This window comes from Cnephaeus nilssonii (assembly GCF_951640355.1).
Source record: "Cnephaeus nilssonii genome assembly, chromosome: 7".
Lineage (NCBI taxonomy): Eukaryota > Metazoa > Chordata > Mammalia > Chiroptera > Vespertilionidae > Cnephaeus > Cnephaeus nilssonii.
The window spans coordinates 37,811,123-37,834,352 of NC_137078.1; the positions used below are offsets into that span (position 1 = coordinate 37,811,123).

A 23,230-nucleotide genomic window follows, 5' to 3' on the forward strand; every position below is an offset into this window, starting at 1 on the left:
CCATCCTCTCAAAGCTCTGGGGTGGCCGCCGCGGAACTCGCCGGGCAGCGGGCTCGGCGATGCTCCGGTGCGCCCAGTGCACGGCGGCGGGCCGGTCCAAGGTCGCTGCGGTGGCACTCGGGCCTGCAGCGGCGACCAGTCGCCGGGCGAGTGCACCCGGATCGGGGACCCAGTGGGGCCCCGTCTTCCTGATCCCAACTCCATCAATCAACCGCCTCCCAGCAACTCCTCCGGCCATTGTTCTGGATGGTGTCTGCTCTGTCCTCCAGTTGCAGTCTCAAAATTGTTGTGGTAGGCAACAATCAGGCATCTGCCCTATGCCGCCATCTCGGTCTTCCAGAAGATTCTTAAGTAACCTTATAAATGTGGTTCTGAACACTGTGTCGTCCATTAGTCTACTTTCCTTCATCCCTTCTATTCGTGACCTGCTTCGGTGTCTCCATCTTTTGGTTGCCTCCCTATGTTGATGGAGTGGCTTTGTGTGGTCAGTGACCTATAGGGGCTGGTAGCTCAGCTTCCCCAATCTCCCTAGGTGGTCGCTCTTGGTACCCCCCTTTGTGGGCTGAGTGCAAAGTCTTGGTGTTGTTAAGCCTTGATTGCTGTTGGTAGACTGGGAGGATTTGCCCTCCAGTCCAATTGGCTGTGAGGATCAGCTGTGTCTATGCCGGGAGACAGCCTTATTCAACTAGACTTGCAAAATTGTAAAAGCCTCTGTGCTCAGCTTGGATGGGGCGGAGTTTCAGGGTGGAGCCCACAGCCTTGGCTTCCCATCAGCCCCGCCCTATGAGGTTCCTGGGTCTCAGTGTCCCTCTGTACTCCCTGCAAACACCTCTGAGAGAAAAGCGCCCTGGAGCTTTGCCCGTCGCCAAACAGTCTAGTCTCTCCCCCAATGAATCTGGATTCCCAGATTCTTGCCCGGAACTGGGTTTCAGTGTAGTTGGAATTGGGGCTCAGTGCAGTCTGGCTCCTTTGTCTCCTTCCCGCCAGGGCAATCCAGCGGCACAGTCAACAGACCATCCTCTGCGCGCATTCCCGTGCGCGCCACCGGTGCTCTGCCCTTCGCCATTCCCCTGCGTATCCGCCTCACAGCCCAGGTTCCCCCAGCATGAGCCTGGCTTCCCAGGGTCTTGCCCAGGACTGGGGTTCAGTGCAGTCGGAGCTGGGGTTCAGCAATCTGGAGCTTTTACCTCCTTCCTTCTAGAGAACGCCGGCCAGGCCGTCAGCCGCCCCGTCCTCTGCGGCTCCGTCCGCCCGTGTCTCCATACCTCAGGCTCCTATGGCTCCTCTGATTTTCCCTGTGGTTTTCTCTTTCCTTCTAGTTGTGGGCATTTCAGTCAGCCAGCTTTCCTGTGGTTCTGGATGATGTCCGTTTTGACCTTTAGTTGTATTCTTGAAATTGTTGTGCCAGGCTGCAGGTTAGGTGCTTAACCTATGCCGCCATCTTGGTTTCCTCTAAAAACTCTGTAATTAATGTTTAACTTGTGCTTGAAACTTATGATAGCTTCTCTTAATTTCAAACTCAAGGCTAGATACCACTCAGTTGTCATTTTCAAAGCCCTATATTACGCAAATGAGTTGGAAAGTAGGAGAGTTCATTACTGTCACTTTTTAAAATGAAATAATTCATAATATAAAAATTATATTTATCTTATTTGATATATACTATCTTTTCTCCAGCCTTTAATAACACTTTCTCACTCTCCTTCAAACCTGCATTCATAGTCTCCTTGAAGCCCACCATTCAGTTACAAAACCAGTGCCACATGTTTTTAGGACTTTCTTAAAGCAATATCATACTTTCAGGAAACCATTTCTGTTTCAATTACATGACAAACTCAGAACTTTGTGGTTTATAGCAACCATTTTATTTTGCTCATGATTTCACAGGAAGGACTCATCTGGGGCATTGTTTCCACATAGCACAGGCTACACCTGGAGGATCTACTTCCATGATGGCTTCTTCACCTGCATTTCTTGGCCTTCCCACATGGGTCTGTCATTGTCTAGGGCCGTGGGCGTCAAACTGCGGCTTGCGAGCCACACGCGGCTCTTTGGCCCCTTGAGTGTGGCTCTTCCACAAAATACCACAGCCTGGGCGAGTCTATTTTGAAGAAGTGGCGTTAGAAGAAGTTTAAGTTTAAAACATTTGGACTGCTGGCTCAAAACCGCTCACCTGCCTCTGCCTGATTGCCCCTAACCACTCCCCTGCCAACCTGATCGACGCCTTGCTGGCCTGGTCTGCCAGTCTGGTCGCCCCTAACTGTCCTCCCCTGCAGGCCTGGTCGCCCCCAACTGTCCTCCCCTGCTGGCCCAGTCACCCTTAACTGCCCTCCCCTGCTGGCCTGGTCACCCCTAACTGCCCTCCCCTGCAAGCCTGCCCCCCCCCCAACTGTCCTCCCCTGCAGGCCTGGTCCGCCTCCCAACTGCCCTCCCCTGCTAGCCTGATCTCCCCCAACTACCCTCCTCTGCTGGCCTGGTCCCCAACAGTCCTCCCCTGTAGGCCTGGTCCCCCCAACTGCCCTCCACTGCAGGCCTGGTCCCCCTCCAACTGCCCTCCCCTGCTGGCCTGGTCCACCCCCTACTGCCCTCCCCTGTAGACCTGGGTCCCCCCCCACCTGCCCTCCCCTGCAGGCCTGGTTCCCTCCAATTGTCCTCCCTTGCTGTCCTGGTCCCCCCCAACTGCCCTCCCCTTCTGGCGTGGTCACCCCTAACTGCCCTCCCTGCTGGCCTGATTGCCCACAACTGCCCTCCCCTGCAGGCCTGGTCCCCCCCATTGTCCTCCCCTGCTGGCCTGTTCTCCCCCTACTGCCCTCCCCTGCAGGCCATCTTGTGGCGGCCATCTTGTGTCCACATGGGGGCAGCCATCTTGTGTCTTGGAGTGATGGTCAATTTGCATATTACTCTTATTAGATAGGATAGGGTTTTAATTTTAAACATATGAAGTGTTATGATTTGTGATTGGCTATCTCACCTTATCAGTAATCCTTAAGATATTGGTAGTGACCTCTAAAATAGGGCCAATTTTTAAAGCAAAGCTTTGTCATTGGCTCTAACAGCACTTTTTGTTTTCTGTTTTTTTCCCCCCCAAATCCTAACAGTTTAATTGTGTAACATTAAAAGATGAGCACTAGGTGTCAGTATAATCATATTTAGATCATCAATTTGTGTATAAATTTTACTTTGTACATTGTTTATATATTGGCAAAGTATTAATTTAGTGACCTGTTATAATAGCTATTAAAACATGAAGTTGGTTATCATGACTTTTATAAGTAGGATTTCACAACAAGAGGTTGTTTAGAACTACTTGTATCATTTCTAGTTAAAGCCACTTTTGTGAAACCATTTGAAATTGTTTTTAAGAGCAATTAAGGAAAATACTGGTAGCTAGTTTAGGGTAGACTTGAAAGAGAAAATGAGTCAATTTGATCTCTTCCTCCTAGGCTCATTCTGGGTGTTGTTTATATCAGTGAATCTGAAACATGAATGTATGAATATTCATTAAGAATGAGCTGAGACTAATCATGTCAAGTTCACTGCCTATCAGATTGTTGATATACAGAGTGGCAAGATTATTATGATCTCTGAATGCATAATAATCTGGCCACTCAGTGTGTATATATATATATATATCCTATCTAATAATAGAGAAATATGCAAATTGACCATACCTCTGACACACCCACAAGCCACGCCCACAAGCCACGCCCACCACCTAATCAGAGCGAGTATGCAAATTAACTCAAACCAAGATGGCTACAGCCACAGAGAGCAAGGTTTCCTAGGTAACAGAGGAAGCCAAGCTTTCCACCTGCCCTTGCCAGGCCTAAGCCTCCATTCAAGTTACAAAGTTTCAATTATAAAAGGTAAACAAATTCAAATAGAAATGGTGGCAGAATGGAGCTTGAGAGAACAGGCCAGCATTGCCCCTGGCAACAGGGGAAGCAAAGCTTTCCGCACACCCTGGCCGGGCCCACCCGCTTAAGGCTACAAAGTTTCAATTATAACCCCAACAGAAATGACTGCCGGCCTCGGAGAGAGCCCCAGGCTTGGCTCCGCTCCGGGCTACAAAGTTTCAATTGTAGAAGGAAAATAAATTCCAGATACCAGGGCCTCTGCTTGGGTCGCCAGGGGGTGTGGCCTGCCTGCAAACCACCACAGGCCCCTCGCTCAGGCCGCCCCACGCCCCAAGGGAACCCCACCCTGATCAGGGACACCCTTCAGGGCAAACCAGCTGGCCCCCACCCCTGTACCAGGCCTCTATCCTATCTAATACAAGAGTACTATGCAGATTGATCATCACTGCAACACACAATATAGCTGCCCCCATGTGGTCAAAGATCCTGCCCCCATGTGGACACAAGATGGCCAGCAGGAGAGGGCAGTTGGGAGGCACCCGGCCTGCAAGGGAGGGCAGTTGGAGGTGATCAACCCTGCAGGAGAGGGCAGTTAGGGGTAACCAGGCTGGCAGAGGAGGGAAGTTGGGGTCAAACAGGCTGGCAGCAGAGTGGTTAGGGGGTGATCAGGCTGGCAGGCAGAAGTGGTTAGGGGCAATCAGGCAGGCAGGCAGGCAAGCAGTTGGGAGCCAGCAGTCCTGGATTGTGAGAGGGATGTCCGACTGCCCGTTTAGGCCCGATCCCTAAGATCGGGCCTAAACGGGCAGTCGGACATCCCTTGAGGGGTCCCAGATTGGAGAGGGTACAGGCGGGGCTGAGGGACAACCCCCCTCCGTGCACGAATTTTGTGCCCTCCCTTGCAGGCCTGGTGCCTCCCAACTGCCCTCTTCTGCTGGCCATCTTGTGGTGGCCATCTTGTGTCCACATGGGGGCAGGATCTTTGACCACATAGAGGCCTGGTACAGGGGTGGGGGCCAGCTGGTTTGCCCTGAAGGGTGTCCCTGATCAGGGTGGGGTTCCCTTGGGGCGTGGGGCGGCCTGAGCGAGGGGCCTGTGGTGGTTTGCAGGCAGGCCACGCCCCCTGGCAACGCAAGCGGAGGCCCTGGTATCTGGAATTTATTTTCCTTCTACAATTGAAACTTTGTAGCCCGGAGCGGAGCCAAGCCTGGGGCTCTCTCCGAGGCCGGCAGTCATTTCTGTTGGGGTTATAATTGAAACTTTGTAGCCTTAAGCGGGTGGGCCCGGCCAGGGTGTGCAGAAAGCTTTGCTTCCCCTGTTGCCAGGGGCAATGCTGGCCTGTGTCAGAGGTATGGTCAATTTGCGTATTTGTCTATTAGGTAGGATATATATATATATATATATACACACACACACACACACACACACACATATATATATATATATATATATATATATATATATTAGAGGCCTGGTGCATGAATTCGTGCATGGGTGGGGTCTGACCAGCCTGGCCAGGGGGAGGGGACATGGGTGGTTGTCCGGCCTGCCTGCTGGTCTAACTCCTGGTTGAGGGGACAATTTGCATATTAGCCTTTTATTATATAGGATATACACTGAGTGGCCAGATTATTATGTGTTCAGAGATCATAATAATCTGGCCACTCAGTGTATACCTTTTGTAAATAGCTTTTTTTGAGAAGGAAATAAAATCTGCTGGAAACTGAACCCTAAAAAAAAAAATCAGCTGGAAAATACGTTTTAAAGCATTCCAGATTCCACTTTAAGGAATTCTATCTCAGGTATGAGACAACTTGCAAAATTGCAAAAGCCTCTGTGCTCATCTTGGATGGGGTGGAGTCTCAGGGCTGAGCATACAGTCTTGGCTTCCTGTCAGCCCTGCCCTATGACGCTTCTGGGTCTCAGTGTCCCTCGGTAATCGCTGCAAGCACCTCTAAGAGTAAGCCGCCCTCGAGTTTTGCGCGCTGCCAGACAGTCCAGTTTCTCCCCCAATGAATCTGGATTCCCAGATTCTCGCCCGGAACTGGAGTTAAGCTTCTGTTTCCCACCTGCTAGAGAAAGCCAGCCATGTACTCAGCCGCCCGCACGCGTCTCCGTACTTCTGCCTTTTGCAGCTCCTCTAATTCTCCGTGTGCTTTCCTCTTTCCTTCTAGTTGTAGAATTTCCACTCAGCCAGCTTTCCTGTGGTTCTGGATGATTTCCATTTTGTCTTTTAGTTGTAGTTTTGAAATTGTTGTGCGAGGCAGCAGTTTAGGTGTTTACCTATGCCACCATCTTGGTTTCTCAGTCTGGATTGACAATTCTTTATTACAGGATGAATAAGCATGACAATCAACATGAGCCTTATGAATACAAACTACAATGAAGAGGAATAGTAATCCTATGGACTTAAAATAAAATACTGCCCCTGACTGTTTACTAGACAAAAGCTATAGAAAATACCTAATTTTTGTGATCAATGAAATACTGCTTCCATAACGTTTCTGTTAAATGTGGTCAGAAAGAAATAAGATAACACAGGAACAGAGTAAAAAGTGTTTTAGATAGCAATTAGCTGATTTAACATTCTAGAAAAATTCAATCAGTAAAGCAGAGAACAAACCTGAGAATATTGAGAGTGAATGGGTAAGTGGTCAAGACAAGATAGCCATTATGGTCCAATTTCTTTTTTTTAAAAAATTTTTTAAAAAAAATTTTATTGATTTTTTTTTTACAGAGAGGAAGGGAGAGGGATAGAGAGTTAGAAACATTGATGAGAGAGAAACATCGATCAGCTGCCTCCTGCAGACCCTCTACTGGGGATGTGTCCGCAACCAAGGTACATGCCCTTTGACCGGAATCGAACCTGGGACCCTTCAGTCCACAGGCCGACGCGCTATCCACTGAGCCAAACCAGTTTTGGCATTATGGTCCAATTTCAAGATCCACCTGAGTAGGACCAAATATTATAGGCACAATAGAAATGATTTTACATTTCTAGCAAAAGGTCCTCAGCATTGCAAATCAAGATTCCCACACACTACTGGGAAGGTATCCTTTTAACATTGAACAGACTTTATTAATAGAAACTTTCAAGCATTCATCCAATAATGATTTTACTTTGAAAGGACCTAAAATCATTGGCAGATTACTTCTCTGGGACAAATGCAAAATTACAACGAAATTAGTATTAACTCTTGTTTCCTTCAGTTTGTTGTGTGGCACAAAAAGTAAGTCACCAAGAACAAGCTTTTTAAAATGAATCCTATAAAATAAAATGGTAATATGCAAATTGACCATCACTCCAACACACAAGATGGCCACCCCTATGTCGTCAAAGATGGCTGCCCTCATGTGAACACAAGATGGCACCCACAAGATGGCCGGCTGGGGAGGGCACTTGTGGGCAATCAGGCCAGCAGGGGAGGGTAGTTGGGGGTGATCAGGCCTGCAGTGGAGGGCAGTTAGGGGTGACCAGGCCGGCAGGGGAGGGCAGTTGGGGGCGACCAGGCTTGCGGGGGAGGGCAGTTGAGGGTGACCAGGCCTGTAGGGGAGGGCAGTTGGGAGCAACCAGGCCTGCAGGGGAGGGCAGTTAGGAGTCACCGGGCCACTAGGGGAGGGCAGTTAGGGGTGACCAGGCCGGCAGGGGAGGGCAGTTAGTGGTAATGAGGCCGGCAGAGAAGGGCAGTTAGGGGTGACCGGACCAGCAGGGGAGGGCAGTTGGGTGCGAACAGGCCAGCAGGGGAGGGCAGTTGGAAGTGACCAGGCCTGCAGGGTAGGGCAGTTGAGAGTGACCAGGCCTGCAGGGGATTGCAGTTGGGGGGGACCAGGCCTGCAGGGGAGGACAGTTGGGGGTGATCAGGCCAGCAGGGGAGGGCAGTTAGGAGTCACTGGGCTGCTAGGGGAGGGCAGTTAGGGTTGACCAGGCCAGCAGGGGAGGACAGTTATGGGTGACCGGGCCAGCAGGGGAGGGCAGTTATAGGTGACCGGGCCAGCAGGGAAGGACAGTTGGGGGCGACCAGGCCAGCAGGGGAGGGCAGTTGGGAGTGACCAGGCCTGCAGGGGAGGGCAGTTGGGGGTGACCAGGCCTGCAGGGGAGGGCAGTTGGGGGGACCAAGCCTGCAGTGGAGGGCATTTGGGGGTGACCAGGCCTGTAGGGGAGGGCAGTTGGGGGTGACCAGGCCTGCAGGGGAGTAAAGTTGGGGGCGACAGGGCCTGCAGGGGAGTAAAGTTAGGGGCGGTCAGGCCGGCAGGGGAGGGCAGTTAGGGGCAATCGGGCTGGCAGGGGAGCAGTTAGGCATTGATCAGGCTGTCCAGCAGAAGCGGTTAGGGCAGTGATGGCGAACCTATGACATGCGTGTCAGCACTGACACGCATAGCCATTTCTGATGACACGCGGCCGTATGCCGAGGATGAAACATTTGCTGCTCCTGAGGATGAAACATTTGCGACTAGAGTCTTGAAGTTAGTTTTTTCCTCAAAGTGACACACTACCCAAGTTATGCTCAGTTTTTTGGCGAAGTTTGACACACCAAGCTCAAAAGGTTGCCCATCACTGGGTTAGGGGCAATCAGGCAGGTAGGCGAGCGGTTGGGAGCCAGAAGTCCTGGATTGTGAGAGGGTTGTCCGACTGCCCATTTAGGCCCGATCTCGGGGTAGTCGGACATCCCTCGGAGGGTCCCAGATTGTAGAGGGTGTAGGCTGGGCTGAGGAACACCCCATGCCCGCCCCCCCCCCCCCCCCCGTGCATGAATTTCGTGCACCTGGCCTCTAGTGTATACATAAATCCCCCCAAATACAGTGATGAATTATATTTGCTAATTGGCATGTGGAACAGCACTGATGAGTGTTCACTTCTATTTCTGGTTCTTCTCCTTTGGGCTGCGTGATACAGTTGTACTTCCACATTTGAAGTTAAGCATCACCCCTCACTGTTTTTGGCCAATGAGTGGAAAAGTTACTGTTAGAAACCATTAGCCCTTTGCACTCGCTTGCTTTTTTCTCAATTCCTTTATTCTACTTGGGATTTAATTTTTTAAATACCCCAGATTTTACAAAGCACGGCAGTAGAATAAAAAACTGGAGTTTCTTTTCATACAAACTTATTTGGATTTTTTTATATTTCAAATTATTGATACATTCAAAAAGTATAAAAAGAGCTGCTACCGATGATAACCGTGTCGAGTCACACTCTACATCCGAGTGCAAAAGGTTAAATTGGTGCATAATTCACCAAATATCCACCCTCTCCTCCAGCATGCTGACTGCCATGTCTCAAGTGGTGGGGATGCCATCATTTTGAATAATGATGGCATAGAAATACATGTAGTATTAATCAGAAAGAAATCTTGTTTCAAGCCACTGAACTTCGGAAATTATTTATTACCCTACCGTAACTTAATATATGCTAACACATAAGTACTAGAAGAATAATAACCCACAAACAACTAGGGTTAACTTTATATATATATAAAGAGCCAGGGTTGTCACGACTGGAACGGACGACCGAACAGGAGGCTGTGTGGGGTGATCAGGCCAGCAGGGGGGCCAGTGAGGGACCACCAAACGACCGGGCCCTGGCCGGGCCGGTGGATAAAAGGAGCTCTGGGACACGGCAGAACTGTGATGGGGGCATGGCCGGCCTTCAAACCCGATGCCCAGAGCTCGCTGTCGCCACTGGGGCTCAGAATTCCTTCCCACTGGGGTGCAGTGGTGGTAGGGAAGTCTGGGCCCAACAGGGACTGGCAGAACTCTGGGTCTCCCGAGATCGGAGCATGGCCGGCCTTCAAACCCAGGGCCCAGAGCTCCCTGTCGCCACTGCCCCCAGCCGGGGCTCAGAGTTCCCTCCTGCCAGGGCCCAGTGGCCTAAGAGAGCTCTGGGCCCTGGCCGGGACATGGCGGAACTGCGGTCGGGCATGGCCAGCCTTCAGACATGGGGCCCAGAGCTCCCTGTCACGGCCGCTCCCATCCGGGGCTTAGAATTCCCTCCTGCTGGGGCGTGGCCGCTGAAGGGAGCTCTGGGCCCCTGCCAGGACGTGCTGGAACTGTGATGGGGGCGTGGCCAGCCTTCAAACCCAAGGCCCAGAGCTCCCTGCAGAAAGTGCTTCTGTTTGTTTAGCCCATTGGCTTTAAATCAGATTACACTCCCACAAAGGGGGTAAGAGAAAACTGTTCAACACGCCTTCGGCAAACTCTTGTTGAACTTGAGCGAACCCTTCCTGGCATAGCTATCTTTGCGCTTTTCAGGGCACTTTTGAAGGAAGGAAAGGAATCTGGCGCCCCTATGGCTTTCCCGCGGGGACAGAGCTGGAAAAACAAAGTTTCCCAAGGAGGTGGAAGCGCAGTGGGGGCCCTCCCAGCTGGGGCAGGGGTGCGCTTAGACGCCCCTGTGCTCCAGGGCTGGGGCAGGGCACACGGGGCAGGACATCAAGTGGTAAATGTCCAGCATACGCCTGGCCTACAGGCCGCCTGAGGAGGGGTGTCAGATGCATGAAGGAAAGGCTTAGCATCTCTGTCATCGCTTTGGTTCTCAGAATTCCCTGCTTCCCATCTGTCGGCTCCCTCCCTCTGAGGGGTGCTGTCATCGTCACATGGGTGCAACTGGAATATTATATCTCTAGAGGATTGTCCCAATGTATGTATCCTTTTATCCGACAATGAAAAAATCCCAAAGAACAAGAATGGAGACAGACTACTGTCCTTTAGGCTTAAAAACCCCCCGAAGTGCAAAGAGCTGAGACTTGGTTCTGTTCACGCTTCTCACAGAGATTGGATGAGGAAATGGCCCAGCTTGGCCCTGACTTTACCCACTTATGTTACTCTTGAAGGTGTCTTTGCCACAATGTGAATAAACTGCCACCTTTTGGAATAGGGGCTCATACAAAGGTCTGCATTTCCAACTTTTCTTGAAACAGATCTATATTCTGCAGCTGTGGCCACCGTCCTGATAGCAGGTCCTGTTGACCAGGTCCTGTCGCTGGGAATCGGGGCACTGGAGTGGACGCCCCCTCGCCCCCCTCCCCTGGGCCCTTTTACATTCAGTGATTGAGCTGAACTCACTTTGGGGGAGGCCTGGCAAGGGTGACAGGTGTCACAGATGGAAGGATGGAGAATGGAGAGGCGGACACCCTGCTTGGTCCCTCCCTGGGTGGGGTCAGGCAGATGAAGGCCGGCCAGCCCGCCCCACAATTGGGTCCTCTGTGTCCACCTCTCACTCTGTGGGCCCAGCCACTCCTCTCAGCTCTGGGCTGCCCTCTGCATTCCACAACAGCACACTCTGCCCTTACATGCTGCTTGTCCTAAATGAGAAGGAAGAGAGCAGTTGGCCCACAGACAACTACACAGAAAGATAGGGCTCATGGCTGGTGAGCACAGTGGCAGTGGCAGGAGCCTCTCCTGTCTCCGCAGCAGTGCTAAGGTGCAGCGAGCCGAGTGGTAAGGAGCAGCGAGCAGGTGGGCAGTAAGGAGCAAGGGGATCCGGACTGGGAGAGGGGGGCGTCCCAGGGGGAACGGGCCTAAGCCAGCAGGAGACATCCCCTGAGGGGTCCTGGACTGCAAGAGGGTGCAGGCAAGGCTGAGGGACCCCCACCCCCACCCCAGTGCACAAATTTCGTGCACCGTGCCTTCTAGTTATTAGAAAATAGTTTGTAAGTAACTCTATGGTCTGCTAAGATAACAGACATTTAATAAACTCAACATTTATTCCTAAAATAAGATACTCTGAATTAGAGTAGGACAATGCCTTAATAGAGGACTATTTCAGTTCACCTGTTACTTTTATGCATAATGCTGAAATATTGGAGATAATTCTGTTTTAAATTAAAGGCATTGTTTTGAAAGTTCTGACAAGTGCTTAGATATAAAATAGAAATGGAAGTTAAGCTTGAAAAGGGAACAAATTCTTTGCCACTGATAAGATTTTATATGTAGAATATTCAGATCAAATTTTAAAAATTAATAATCTTTTAAAAGTGGTTGGAACTAAGCATATAAAATACAGCAATTACTAGTTAGAAAATTAGATTTTTAACAGAAAACAATTGGGGCTAGTCTTAAATGTGAAGTACATGCAATCTGAAAGAAGATCTTGAGAAAGAATATATTTCCTTGTTCAAGAAGATAAAAAATCGTTCTGTCGTTTCCCAAATAATGTGTAGGTTTGGTGCAGCTTAATTCAAAGTCAACTGTATTTTGGTGGAAATGACTTTAATTTTTAACTTACTGAGTTATAATTGCATACAATAAAATACACAGATCTCAAATCTACCGTTTGAATTTTGACATTGCATAAATTGGTGTACCAGCATGCAAAGTGTTTAGACCATTTTCTTTTCTTTAGAAGTTTCCTTATGCTTCTTTCTTGGCAATCACCTCCACCTTCCACCCCCACATAACAGCAGCCAATATACTGATTTCTATCCTCAGATTATTTTGTCTGGATTGTGTCTGTGTGTGTTGGTGGGGGGGGAGGGTTTGCATCAAAGCAAGCAAGAATTTATTGGCCACAGCAAAAGCACACTCAGGACAGTGAAACAAGGAAGGGCATAGCATTGAAGAAGCAACAGGAGAGCCTAGGCTGGGCTGCTTTGGCTCACTGGGAAGTCAGAGGGAAGGGGGCCTTGGAGACAGGTCCAAGCGTTAGTTGGGATGAGCTGCCATGCTCATTGCTCCCTTGGTTACAGGTCTTCGTAGGGTCTCGTAGAGTTTAGGAGATGTGTGCCTGTGGGGGAAGAAGAGGGAGAAGGGGAACGTGTGGGGATGCTCCCCATAGAAAGAGCCCCTACTTTGCCTGTTATTGAATTCCCTATAAATGGAATTATAGAGGATGTTCTTTTGTGTGACTGACTTTATTTGGCTTACAAGTAGTATTTTTGAAATGTATCAGTAGTTTTATTGGCTGAGGAATATTCCATTGTATACATTTTACTGTTGATGGACATTTGGGTTGTGTCCCAATTTTTAGCTAATATGAATAATGCTGCTATTAACATTTTTGTACAGGATTTTTGTAGGGAAATACTTGAGTGGAATTGCCAAATCATAAGTTAGGTGCCAAAGTAATTGAACCATTTTAAACTGGTGTGAATTTGGCAGTTATTCTCAATCTCTTGAAAAATAAAGAGATGAAACCTTTTTTCTTTTGAATATGATAAAATGTTTTAGTTTATATTCTTTAGATCTACCACTCTGATGTATGGATAGAAAACTGTACATGTGTGTAATACATAAATATAGATAATGGGTGTGTTTGCTTTTCTGGATGGGTAACTTGATCAAAGTGTTAGAGATCATACTCCATCGATGGAGGGAAGAGTACTCCTATTATATGTTACTAGAGGCCCGGTGCATGAAATTCATGCAGGGGGGAGGGTCCCTCAGCCTGGCCTACACCCTCTCCAATCCGGGACCCCTTGGGGGATGTCCGACTTCCAGTTTAGTGGGATTGGGCCTAAACCAGCAGTTGGACATCACTCTCACACTCCGGGACCGCTGACTCCTAACCACTCGCCTGCCTGCCTGATCGCCCCTAACCCCTCTGCCTGCCTGCCTGATGCCCCTAACTGCTCCCCTGCCTGCCTGATTGTCCCTAACCGCCTCTTCCTGCCTGATCTCCCCTAACCCCTCTGCCTGCCTGATGACCCCTAACTGTTCCCCTGCCTGCCTGATTAACACCTAAATGCTCCCCTGCCAGCCCGATCGCCCCCAACTGCCCTTCCTGCCGGCCTGATCACCCTAACTGCCTCTGCCGGCCTGATCACCCCTAACTGCCCTCTCCTTCCAGCCTGATCTCGCCCTCAACTGCCCTCCTCTTCTGGCTAATTTGGTTCTGATTGGTCAATTCCTATGCCAGTCAGCATCAAAAGCTCCGCCTCCTAGGCAGCCTTTGGCTTCTCACAGTTCACCCAGATTTGGTCCTGATTGGTCGGTTTCTATGCCAGTCAGTGTCTCTGGGCCTATCAACGGGGCCTGATCAGAAAGGCAGGGCTGATCAGCATCCCCGGTGGGAGGCCTGGAGAGAAATGGAGGCGTGGCTGCTGGAGAGAAAGAGGCATGTGCTGATCAGCAGCTGCCACAGAGGCTACAGATCAGACCCTGCTTCTCTCTTCAGGCCTCTCTCTGGGCCTGATTTGCAGCCCACTCAGCAGTCCTGACTGCAGGACTGACTTCCAGTTGGTCGAGCCTCCGGTCGTGACGGGACCCGGGTTTTTATATATTAGGCTTAGAATTGCTTCCCATTAGTAACGTTTGTTATAGAGGAGAAAGCAGAGAAATCTGTCATGACAGTCCCATCCATTTAACCTCTTTTTCTCCTTATTTTGGGCCACCTGCTCGATCTCTAATCTAGTGAAATTGCCTTATAACTCATCTCCCTGCTTCTGCTTCTTTGACCATTCTTGTTGCATACAGATGTGTCCACACCACTGATCTCAGTTTCCTTGTGGCCTGGACACCTGATAGTCCAAGTGATACCTGGTTACTCCCACGTGATTTGATTGTTCAAAGAAAAACTAATTTTTCCAAAGCCATCCTTTGTGCATTTACTTGCTTATTTATAACATTAAGATCAGATTATGATCACTGTCTGCTATTTATGAGCATTTTAATTAATGTACCATCTAAGAAATAGTTGAAAAGGTTTAGCACAGTCTGCATTGAGTTCCTTCCTTCTGTTCTTTCCCTGCCTCTTTTGCTGTCCTACTGACCAAATGCCTGCAGCAGACCACTGTGATATTTTCAAAGTGTGATATGGAGAGTCATGTTTTACAAGTGCTGCCTCTCCTTATTTCCCCCACCAAAAGGGGGAAATGTCAGAATACCTGCCATTGTATTTTCATTTTCAGAGCAGTAAGTAGCTAATATCAAACACTTACTTGAACTGCTTTTTAAAGCACTCCACATGCACTATACCTGTATTAGCTTACTGTTTAATCTTTACAGTCTTTAAAATGTAAGGTTATTGGGAAAATTTAAAGCTGAGGAAGTAAAGGCACAGAAATGAGGCAATCTGTCCAAGGCTAAGCAACAAGTGGTAGCGTCCACACTCTTTGAGCATTTTATTAATTTACTGTCAGCACCAGAACATCTTTTAATTGCTGAAGTAACTGATTTCTGTCTCTCCTTTCTCCTTTCTGTTTAGCGTGTACAGCACAGTTGAAGATGGTCTGGTTCCCACTTTCTTCCCTGTCACACTTTGGTAGAAAAGCTTTGTGATTAACGGCTGCGTATAGAACAGACTCTGGAATCTGATGCACATTTCAGTTCTAGTTGTGTAATCTTAGGCGAATTAATCTTAGTTCTAGAGTGGCAATAAGTGACACCGGCTTTTAAAAGAGAACATTCATTAAGGGCACAGTGACTAGCATATGCAAGTGTTCAGTTTTTGTCTACTAGCCCTTGATCATTCCCCGAAAGCAGTAATCAACTAGATCTATTCATGTTTGTTTTTTTTTGGCATGACAAATGTAGTCACTGCCCCTTTGTCTAAAATATATATATATATATATATATATATATATATATATATATATATATATATATATATATATATCTACTCGGCTTTCTTCTCACTGACTCTAGGCTTAAAGTTTATTATTTATAAATTATTTGGCCAAAAATATTTTTATTAAATATTTACCAAAACATAAGCGTAGGCTTAGTTCTTTGCAAAGCATTTTCTATGAAAACTTAGTATTTTTTATATTAGGCTGTGTGCATTGATACCATTGTGAACAGTGTTTTCTAATGTTTTTTCCTTGCCTGTTGCACATTTTGTGCAAACTTTTGTTCAGAGTCATTATACTATTTTATGTTTGCATCACATATGAATAGGTTTATTTTGTTATTTGTCTTAAGTCTTTTTTCTTCTAAGAATTGGAATATAACTAATCATAGCATAAGATTTTTAGAGGGTAATTATTGGGCTGGCACAAGAATTAAAGGAATGCTTTAGGACAAATGTCTGAGACATGATACTTAAGCTGGAGCCTAGATGTCCATATTGAGATTTTTCTGGGAATAAAAACATTGAGTTGGGCATTTCAGACAGTGTTAAGTAAACCCTGTGTTGACAAGACTATTTAGATTTGTGCTTATATTCTTAGGTGACCGGGTTATCGATGTGGGATCTGAATGGAGAACCTTCAGCAATGATAAAGCAACAAAAGATCCATCTCGAGTTGGAGATTCTCAGAATCCTCTTCTGAGTGATCGAGATTTGTCTACCATGATTGGCAAGGTAATACCAAGTGAGGCCTGACCAAAAACCTGGGAGTTGGGGAACTTTGCAGAGGCATCAGTCATTGCCTCCGAGCAATCTTGACCTGAGAATGAGATTTGCCAGTAATACCATTGTGAATGATGGTTGCCTTATGCATTGCTTCCATCATAAAGGGGAGGCCAACAGATCAAAATCAGAGTCTTTATATCTCCCGCCCTTGTTTTCATGAAGCACATTTTGCACAAAAAATAAGTTGAACATAGTATGGTCTCTGTGAGTACTTATTGATATGTTCCTAGAACATTAGTAATGTCTTTTCCTTTTATACCACCTACAACAAATTGGAACTCAATATAGCCCATTTTCTAGTATTGGAAATACTTACCTAAGCTTTGCATTTTTTCATCAGTAAAGTGAGAATAAAATACTTCATAGAGATATTGAAGGTTACATGGGAATATATGTGAAGTATTTATGACATGTATTATGTGTTCAATTAATGGTAGCTGCTGCTATTATATAGGATAATAGCCTGACCGTCCTGGCAACCTGGCTCTTTTTGCTCTGGTATCTGAATTGGAAATAGTACTGGCAATATTCCAAAGGACTAATCAAGGAAGTGTATGCTATTTTAGTACTTAACCTATACTACTGCATAGTCTATTTTTAAAATAAAGTAACATGAAAAAGCAGGTCATTATTTTTTTATGCTCTATACATTACATATCAAATTTGAAAAGCATAGAGTATACTGGGCTTAAAAGATTACAGTGTTCAGAAATATCTTTTAAGTAGGTGATGTCTGCGTTTGCTTTAGTCTTACAGGCTGGAAAAAGTATACTAAGGACATTTTCAGAAGTAAGATTGCAACTAATTTTCTTTCATTGTCTTCTAACTGGTTGATTACTTCATAAATTTGTACTTCTAATTTTCCTTTTGCCTGATTTTAATATTATACTAATATAATTTATATAATTATTATATGATTATAATTACACATTAGCTAGTTTTTCTAGTACACTGCTACAATATGGTGGTGGTAAGTGCCTTTGTCTTCTGACTAATGTTATGCTGCAGATGTTTTCTCTGTTAATCATCTTGCTGGCTTTGGGCCTAGGAGAGTGATTTTCTAATATGAAGAACTCATTTTTAGTGTTTTATCAGGTTTTTTTAAAAATGGGTTTTGAGTTTTGTTTACTAGACTTTTTTTTAGTACCTTTAGAGATGATCATTTGAGTTTCTCCTTAGGTCTTTTAATATGATAATTTATATTATTAGATTCTCAGTAGATATTCTTACACTTAAAGTTTTTGCTAGAAAACATTCCTAAAACCATTTACCTGGAGGAATAGAGAGGTTACACAGGGTAGGTTTCTTGGGCGTGTGAAGTCAGATCATGAGTTCTGTTTTCTCAGAAATTGTTCATTCGGGTTTTCAAAATTTTGCATATAAAGTTATAAAACTTTGTTTTATAGGGTACAGGAGCTGCAAGTTTTGATGAATTTGGCAATTCTAAGTACCAGAATCGGAGAACAATGAGTAGTTCTGATCGGGCCATGATGAATGCGTTCAAGGAAATCACTACCATGGCAGACAGAATCAACCTCCCTAGAAATATAGTTGTAAGTTCCTGCCTGTCTCCTTTAAGCCATTCTGGCATTGACTTTGCATAATTTAATGAACACATAAAATTTTGATATTGCAACTAATTAAGTGGCCTAGAGTTAATTAAACTTAGTTTCTCTGTTTTGAAGGATCGAACAAATAATTTATTCAAGCAAGTGTATGAACAGAAGAGTCTGAAGGGAAGAGCTAATGATGCCATAGCTTCTGCGTGTCTCTATATTGCCTGTAGACAAGAAGGGGTTCCTAGGACATTTAAAGGTAAGTTTTCAGTTGCCTAGATAAAAGTTTTATCTATGTCATATTACCAAAGTCAGGCAGCTTTGACACTAAGTAGTGCTATGTTGTTTCTTTGTGGTTATATCTGGTAATCCACCTAATTATAGTTTCCAAATGCCTGTTTATTTTGTTCCTTGAGAAAAATTAATTATGTGATTTAATTGACTATGTGCTTTTCAGGTGCTTTTCTCATGTAAAGTCATTTTAGTTCATGTGAGTGAGCCCTGTGTTCCTTGGTAATTAGAACTTTTGTAAGTTTTGAGGCCTGTTATTATAAAACAGAGTAGGACTTTGTAGCGAGTCTGTAAATTTTTGATGCATAGAAAACAGTTTTCACATATAGCTAGGTCTCTACAAGTGAGGGAGTCAACCCTTAAAAAGCATCAGTGACATTTTTTCTCCTGAGTTATACAATTTGCACTTTCACACTTAAGTTGGAGACTTTGAGAGAACTAATATTTTTCATCCAGTTTGCAGTTTACCTATGAATGTGACCACCTATTCAGTATTGCTGTGATACTTATACTGGCTTTAACTGCCAGAGTTCATTTTGGCTTAAAACTGTAATTACCCTTTATTTATCTGTGAATATTTAATTTTTACATTTTCTTACATCAATATTTTTATTACACGTGAAACTAAGGCTTTTGTTAAATTTATTTTGAAAGTGGTAGTTGAATTTTTAGACTAATAGGGTCATATATTTTATCTCGTTTTGCTACAGCCTATAATTGCAGGGATAGCATGTACATAAGACATTGTGTAGCTTGAGAAGCATTCTTTATTTAGCTTGAGTATTTTTTTATCTCCTTGATATATTTCTTATAGATTAATATATAAATATCAAAGAAGTTTTTGATTGCTTGAGGAATCTCATTTACATAAATTGAACCTTCAGAGACGTTAATATTTTGAAATATTAAGATATGCATTTAAGCGCTGGCTGGTGTGGCTCAGTAGATAGAGCATTAGTCCTCGCACCTAAGGGTCACAGGTTCAATTCCCAGTGAAGGGCACGTACCTGGGTTGCAGGTTCAATCCCTGGCCCTGGTCAGAGATCATATGGGAATGGGGAGGCAACCAGTCCATATGTCTCTTTCACATGAATGTTTTTCTCCCCCTCCCTTTCTTCCTTCCACTCTCTCTAAAAATCATTGGAAAAACTATCCTCGGGTGGGTATTTAAAAAAAATAAAAAAGATCTGCATATAACTTTGGGGAAAAAATTTCCTTAAAGTTTGATAAACATTTAAATTAACAGAAAATTTAAATTAGCTTTAAGGGAAGTATCATGGAGATGATTAGGGATTCATCTGTAAGGCATGGTTGAATTTTTTGCTATTAGAATGTATTACTTTTGTAATCTGAAATGATAGATTTTAAAATGAACTATATGACTTATGTAGATGTATTTATCTAATTTTTTTTTCTTTTAGAAATATGTGCCGTATCACGAATTTCTAAGAAAGAAATTGGTCGATGTTTTAAACTTATTTTGAAAGCTTTAGAAACCAGTGTGGATTTGATTACAACTGGGGACTTCATGTCCAGGTTTTGTTCCAACCTCTGTCTTCCTAAGCAAGTGCAGATGGCAGCTACACATATAGCCCGTAAAGCTGTGGAACTGGACTTGGTGCCTGGAAGGAGCCCGATATCTGTGGCAGCGGCAGCCATTTACATGGCCTCACAGGCATCAGCTGAGAAGAGGACCCAAAAAGGTAGGAGAGGAGTGATAAAACCGTGGTGGCTGCAGCATGTAATGGTTATTTCCATTTTAGGTATGAAGCAGGTAAATATCCAGAACCCACTTTAAGAGGTAGTTCCATAGCATCCAATTTTTATATATGAGTCACTTAGAAGGGGGAAAATAGAGTATTTCCCCCTTCTAAGTGACTCATATATAAAAATGTTTGGAGGTGTAACCCTTTGTGCAGACTTAATCTTTTTTCTCATTTGAGTTATTTTTAGTTTGTACATTTTTAATATTTAGATGTTTTCATTCCCCCCCAACCCACCCCCCCACACACGTTTTCCTGGTTATTTGGAATAGTTCTTTCCCCCTCCTCAAAACTTACTTTTTTTAATCTTGAGAGGAGGGCCATGCCTTGTTTCTCACCGCCTGGCAATCAGGCTGTAACAGTCTGTGAAGCCTGTTCTCTCTCCTTTTGTACAGTATTACAGTCTCCTAATGAAAACACTTGGCATAAGTAGTTTCCACTTTCTAAAGCCATTTTTTAATTCAGTGTTGTTTTCAAACAGAATTATTAGTGAAATTTTTTATAAGCATGAATTCATTCATTCTTTGATCCTCAAAAAAGATTCATAAAGAAAAAAGACCAGCCGAAACCGGTTTGGCTCAGTGGATAGAGCGTCGGCCTGCGGACTCAAGGGTCCCAGGTTCGATTCCGGTCAAGGGCATGTACCTTGGTTGTGGGCACATCCCCAGTAGGGGGTGTGCAAGAGGCAGCTGATCGATGTTTCTCTCTCATCGATGTTTCTAACTTTCTATCCCTCTCTCTTCCTCTCTGTAAAAAATCAATAAAATATATTAAAAAAAAAAAAAAAGAAAAAAGACCAGTTAAATGTAAAAGTGTGATAGTGAAATTACTTGCTGCAATAATTTTATAATACCCTATTCAGAATAGCCTTTCACATCAGCTTAGGCCATGTTTCCCTATCATAAAAGTAGTAAATGATATAGAAAAAGGATCAGGAATAAGTCACCATTTGTTATTTGAATGTGCCCTGATTGCCTTTGGCCTCCACTCATATTTCTTCCTTTATATATATATATATATTTTATTGATTTCAGAGATGAAGGGAGAGGGAGAGAGAGGTAGAAACATCCATGATGAGAATCATTGATAGGCTGCCTCCTTCACGCCCCAAACTGAGGATTGAGTCCGCAACCTGGACATGTGCCCTGACCGAGAGTGGAACTGTGACATCCTGGTTCATAGGTCAATGCTCAACCACTGAGCCACGCTGGTCAGGCCACTCATGTTTTTAAGGAAATTTTGAGTCTTCTGGTACAGTGGTTGGCAAACTCATTAGTCAACAGAGCCAAATATCAACAGTACAATGATTGAAATTTCTTTTGAGAGCCAAATTTTTTAAACTTAAACTTCTTCTAACACCACTTCTTCAAAATAGACTCGCCCAGGCCGTGGTATTTTGTGGAAGAGCCACACTCAAGGGGCCAAAGAGCGGCATGTGGCTTGAGAGCCGCAGTTTGCCGACCACGGTTCTGGTAGAATTTAAAAGCTGAAGCTAAGCACAGATGGTCCTTACTGATTCCTAGTTGTAAAGTTTAGTCTAATCAACAACACAAAAATGTTTATCTAAACACTTTCTTCTACTTTTTACATGAAAGGTTTTGTTGAAAGTTAAGGCCCTTTTCTTCCTGTAAGTTCATATTCACATAGTTGACATTCATCGGTATCTATGTCTAAAACGATGTAATGCATAAGGAAATTCAAAATCAGTTAACTGCACACTGATGGCAGCCATCACACTGAAAACGTAAAACCTCATTTATTTGAGTTTTTATTAAAGGGCATGTTTTAAAAATCCATTTTAATTAAGTATTTATAACTAACCAAATAATTGTCAAGTTCTAGTCCTTTAGGACTTCTTTTAATAAAAAGAAGAAAAAAGTGGTAACTCCTTTGAACGGTTAAATTGTATTCACTCCTTTCTATACTCTAGGCTGTAGAAATCCTCGTGAATAAGCATCATGTAAGCTCAGTATATATGCTCAACTGTGTTTGTAATAGTGAAACACATCTACATTGTGCTGTTATATTCAGCTTTTTGATCTCTGATGTAATAAGTAGGAAAAAGTTTTAGAACAATATTTATAGTATGATCCCATTTTGACTTTAGCCTCATAACAGAAGGGGGAGAATGTTGCAAGGGAACTTGAAACAAAGTTAATTTCTTCACAAAAATGCATTCATGGATTACTTCTATGATCCTCAAAAAGATTTATTGTGAAGAAAAAGGAGATGTCAGTTCAAATATGAAGGACAATATAATGGTTGCCACTTGTAGTGCTATGCCCTGAGTACTGTTCAAATGTTTTACATGTAGTAAAACTTTTAATACTGATGATAACCCTTTGAGGTAATAGGGTAATACCAGTAATAACGTTAGCCCTGCTTTTCACTTTTAGTATATAATTCCATTATTAACTTTTAAAAAACAATAGCTTTGGTTTTGTTTTTCACTTTGACATTTTATACAACTGTATCTCACAAATTGAAATTTAGGTAGTAGAAGGTAGGTAGGGTGGAAGTTATACTTTTAATATTTTGATTTTTTGTCTTTTAGAAATTGGAGATATTGCTGGTGTTGCTGATGTTACAATCAGACAGTCCTACAGACTAATCTATCCTCGGGCCCCAGATCTGTTTCCTACAGACTTCAAATTTGACACCCCTGTTGACAAACTACCCCAATTATAAATTGAGGCAGCTAATGTCAAACCCTTGTGGTCACTGAACTTTGCCTATTGTACATAGCGTATATACAGTGCTGGATTGAGCCTTTAATAAGGAAAAAGATATGGTACGCATTCCATGGCTAAATGTTAATTGCTTGGCATTATGTATGTATATACTAGTAAAACATATTTAATGATTTAAATTTCTTATTGAATTTGCTTTCTTTTGTAGCTATTTAGAAACTATTTTGGAAGATATTTGAAATTATGTAAGTCTTGAATAAAATGTTTTTCAAAACTGAAGTTTTTGTTATAATTACATGTTATATTTAATTTATAATTTATAATGTATAATTACAAATAATGCATATTATTGCAGCTAATAAAGCTGATAGAAGTCCTTGTTTTCTGTTTTTTAAGAAATATATATTTAGTTGTTGTGTGATATATATATTTTTCAATTTTAATAAAGTCATGGAACTAGTAACAGCTGTTGACAACAAGAACATATTTAGTTTGCAGTTTTAAGGGTTTGTGTGACAATTTATATAGGGTGTTCCAGAAAAATGTATATACACTATAACAGCTGATGGCTCAACTTTGAAAATAAAGTATATTTTCATAAACTGCCTTTATAGTTATTTAAAGTGTGTATTTACATTTTTGGGGGACACCCTCTATATGTATTATAAAGCAAGAAGTGCCCTGGCCCATGTTGCTCAGTGATGAAGGCATCGGTCTGTGCACCAAAGGATTGTGAGTTTGATCCCTGGCCCCGGTCACTAATTGATGTTTCTCTCACATAGGTGTTCCT

General features: G+C 44.1%; 1 protein-coding gene across 1 annotated transcript in view; it reads left to right on the plus strand.

Moving 5' to 3' along the window:
• Positions 1-23,230, plus strand: part of GTF2B (general transcription factor IIB) — a 37,433-nt gene extending 14,203 nt beyond the window's left edge. The window contains exons 3-7 of the mRNA XM_079777108.1: positions 15,956-16,089; positions 17,547-17,693; positions 17,826-17,955; positions 19,409-19,690; positions 22,305-23,230. Coding sequence (XP_079633234.1) covers positions 15,956-16,089; positions 17,547-17,693; positions 17,826-17,955; positions 19,409-19,690; positions 22,305-22,438 — 827 coding nt within the window. The 3' untranslated portion in view covers positions 22,439-23,230. The remainder of the gene's footprint in view (positions 1-15,955; positions 16,090-17,546; positions 17,694-17,825; positions 17,956-19,408; positions 19,691-22,304) is intronic.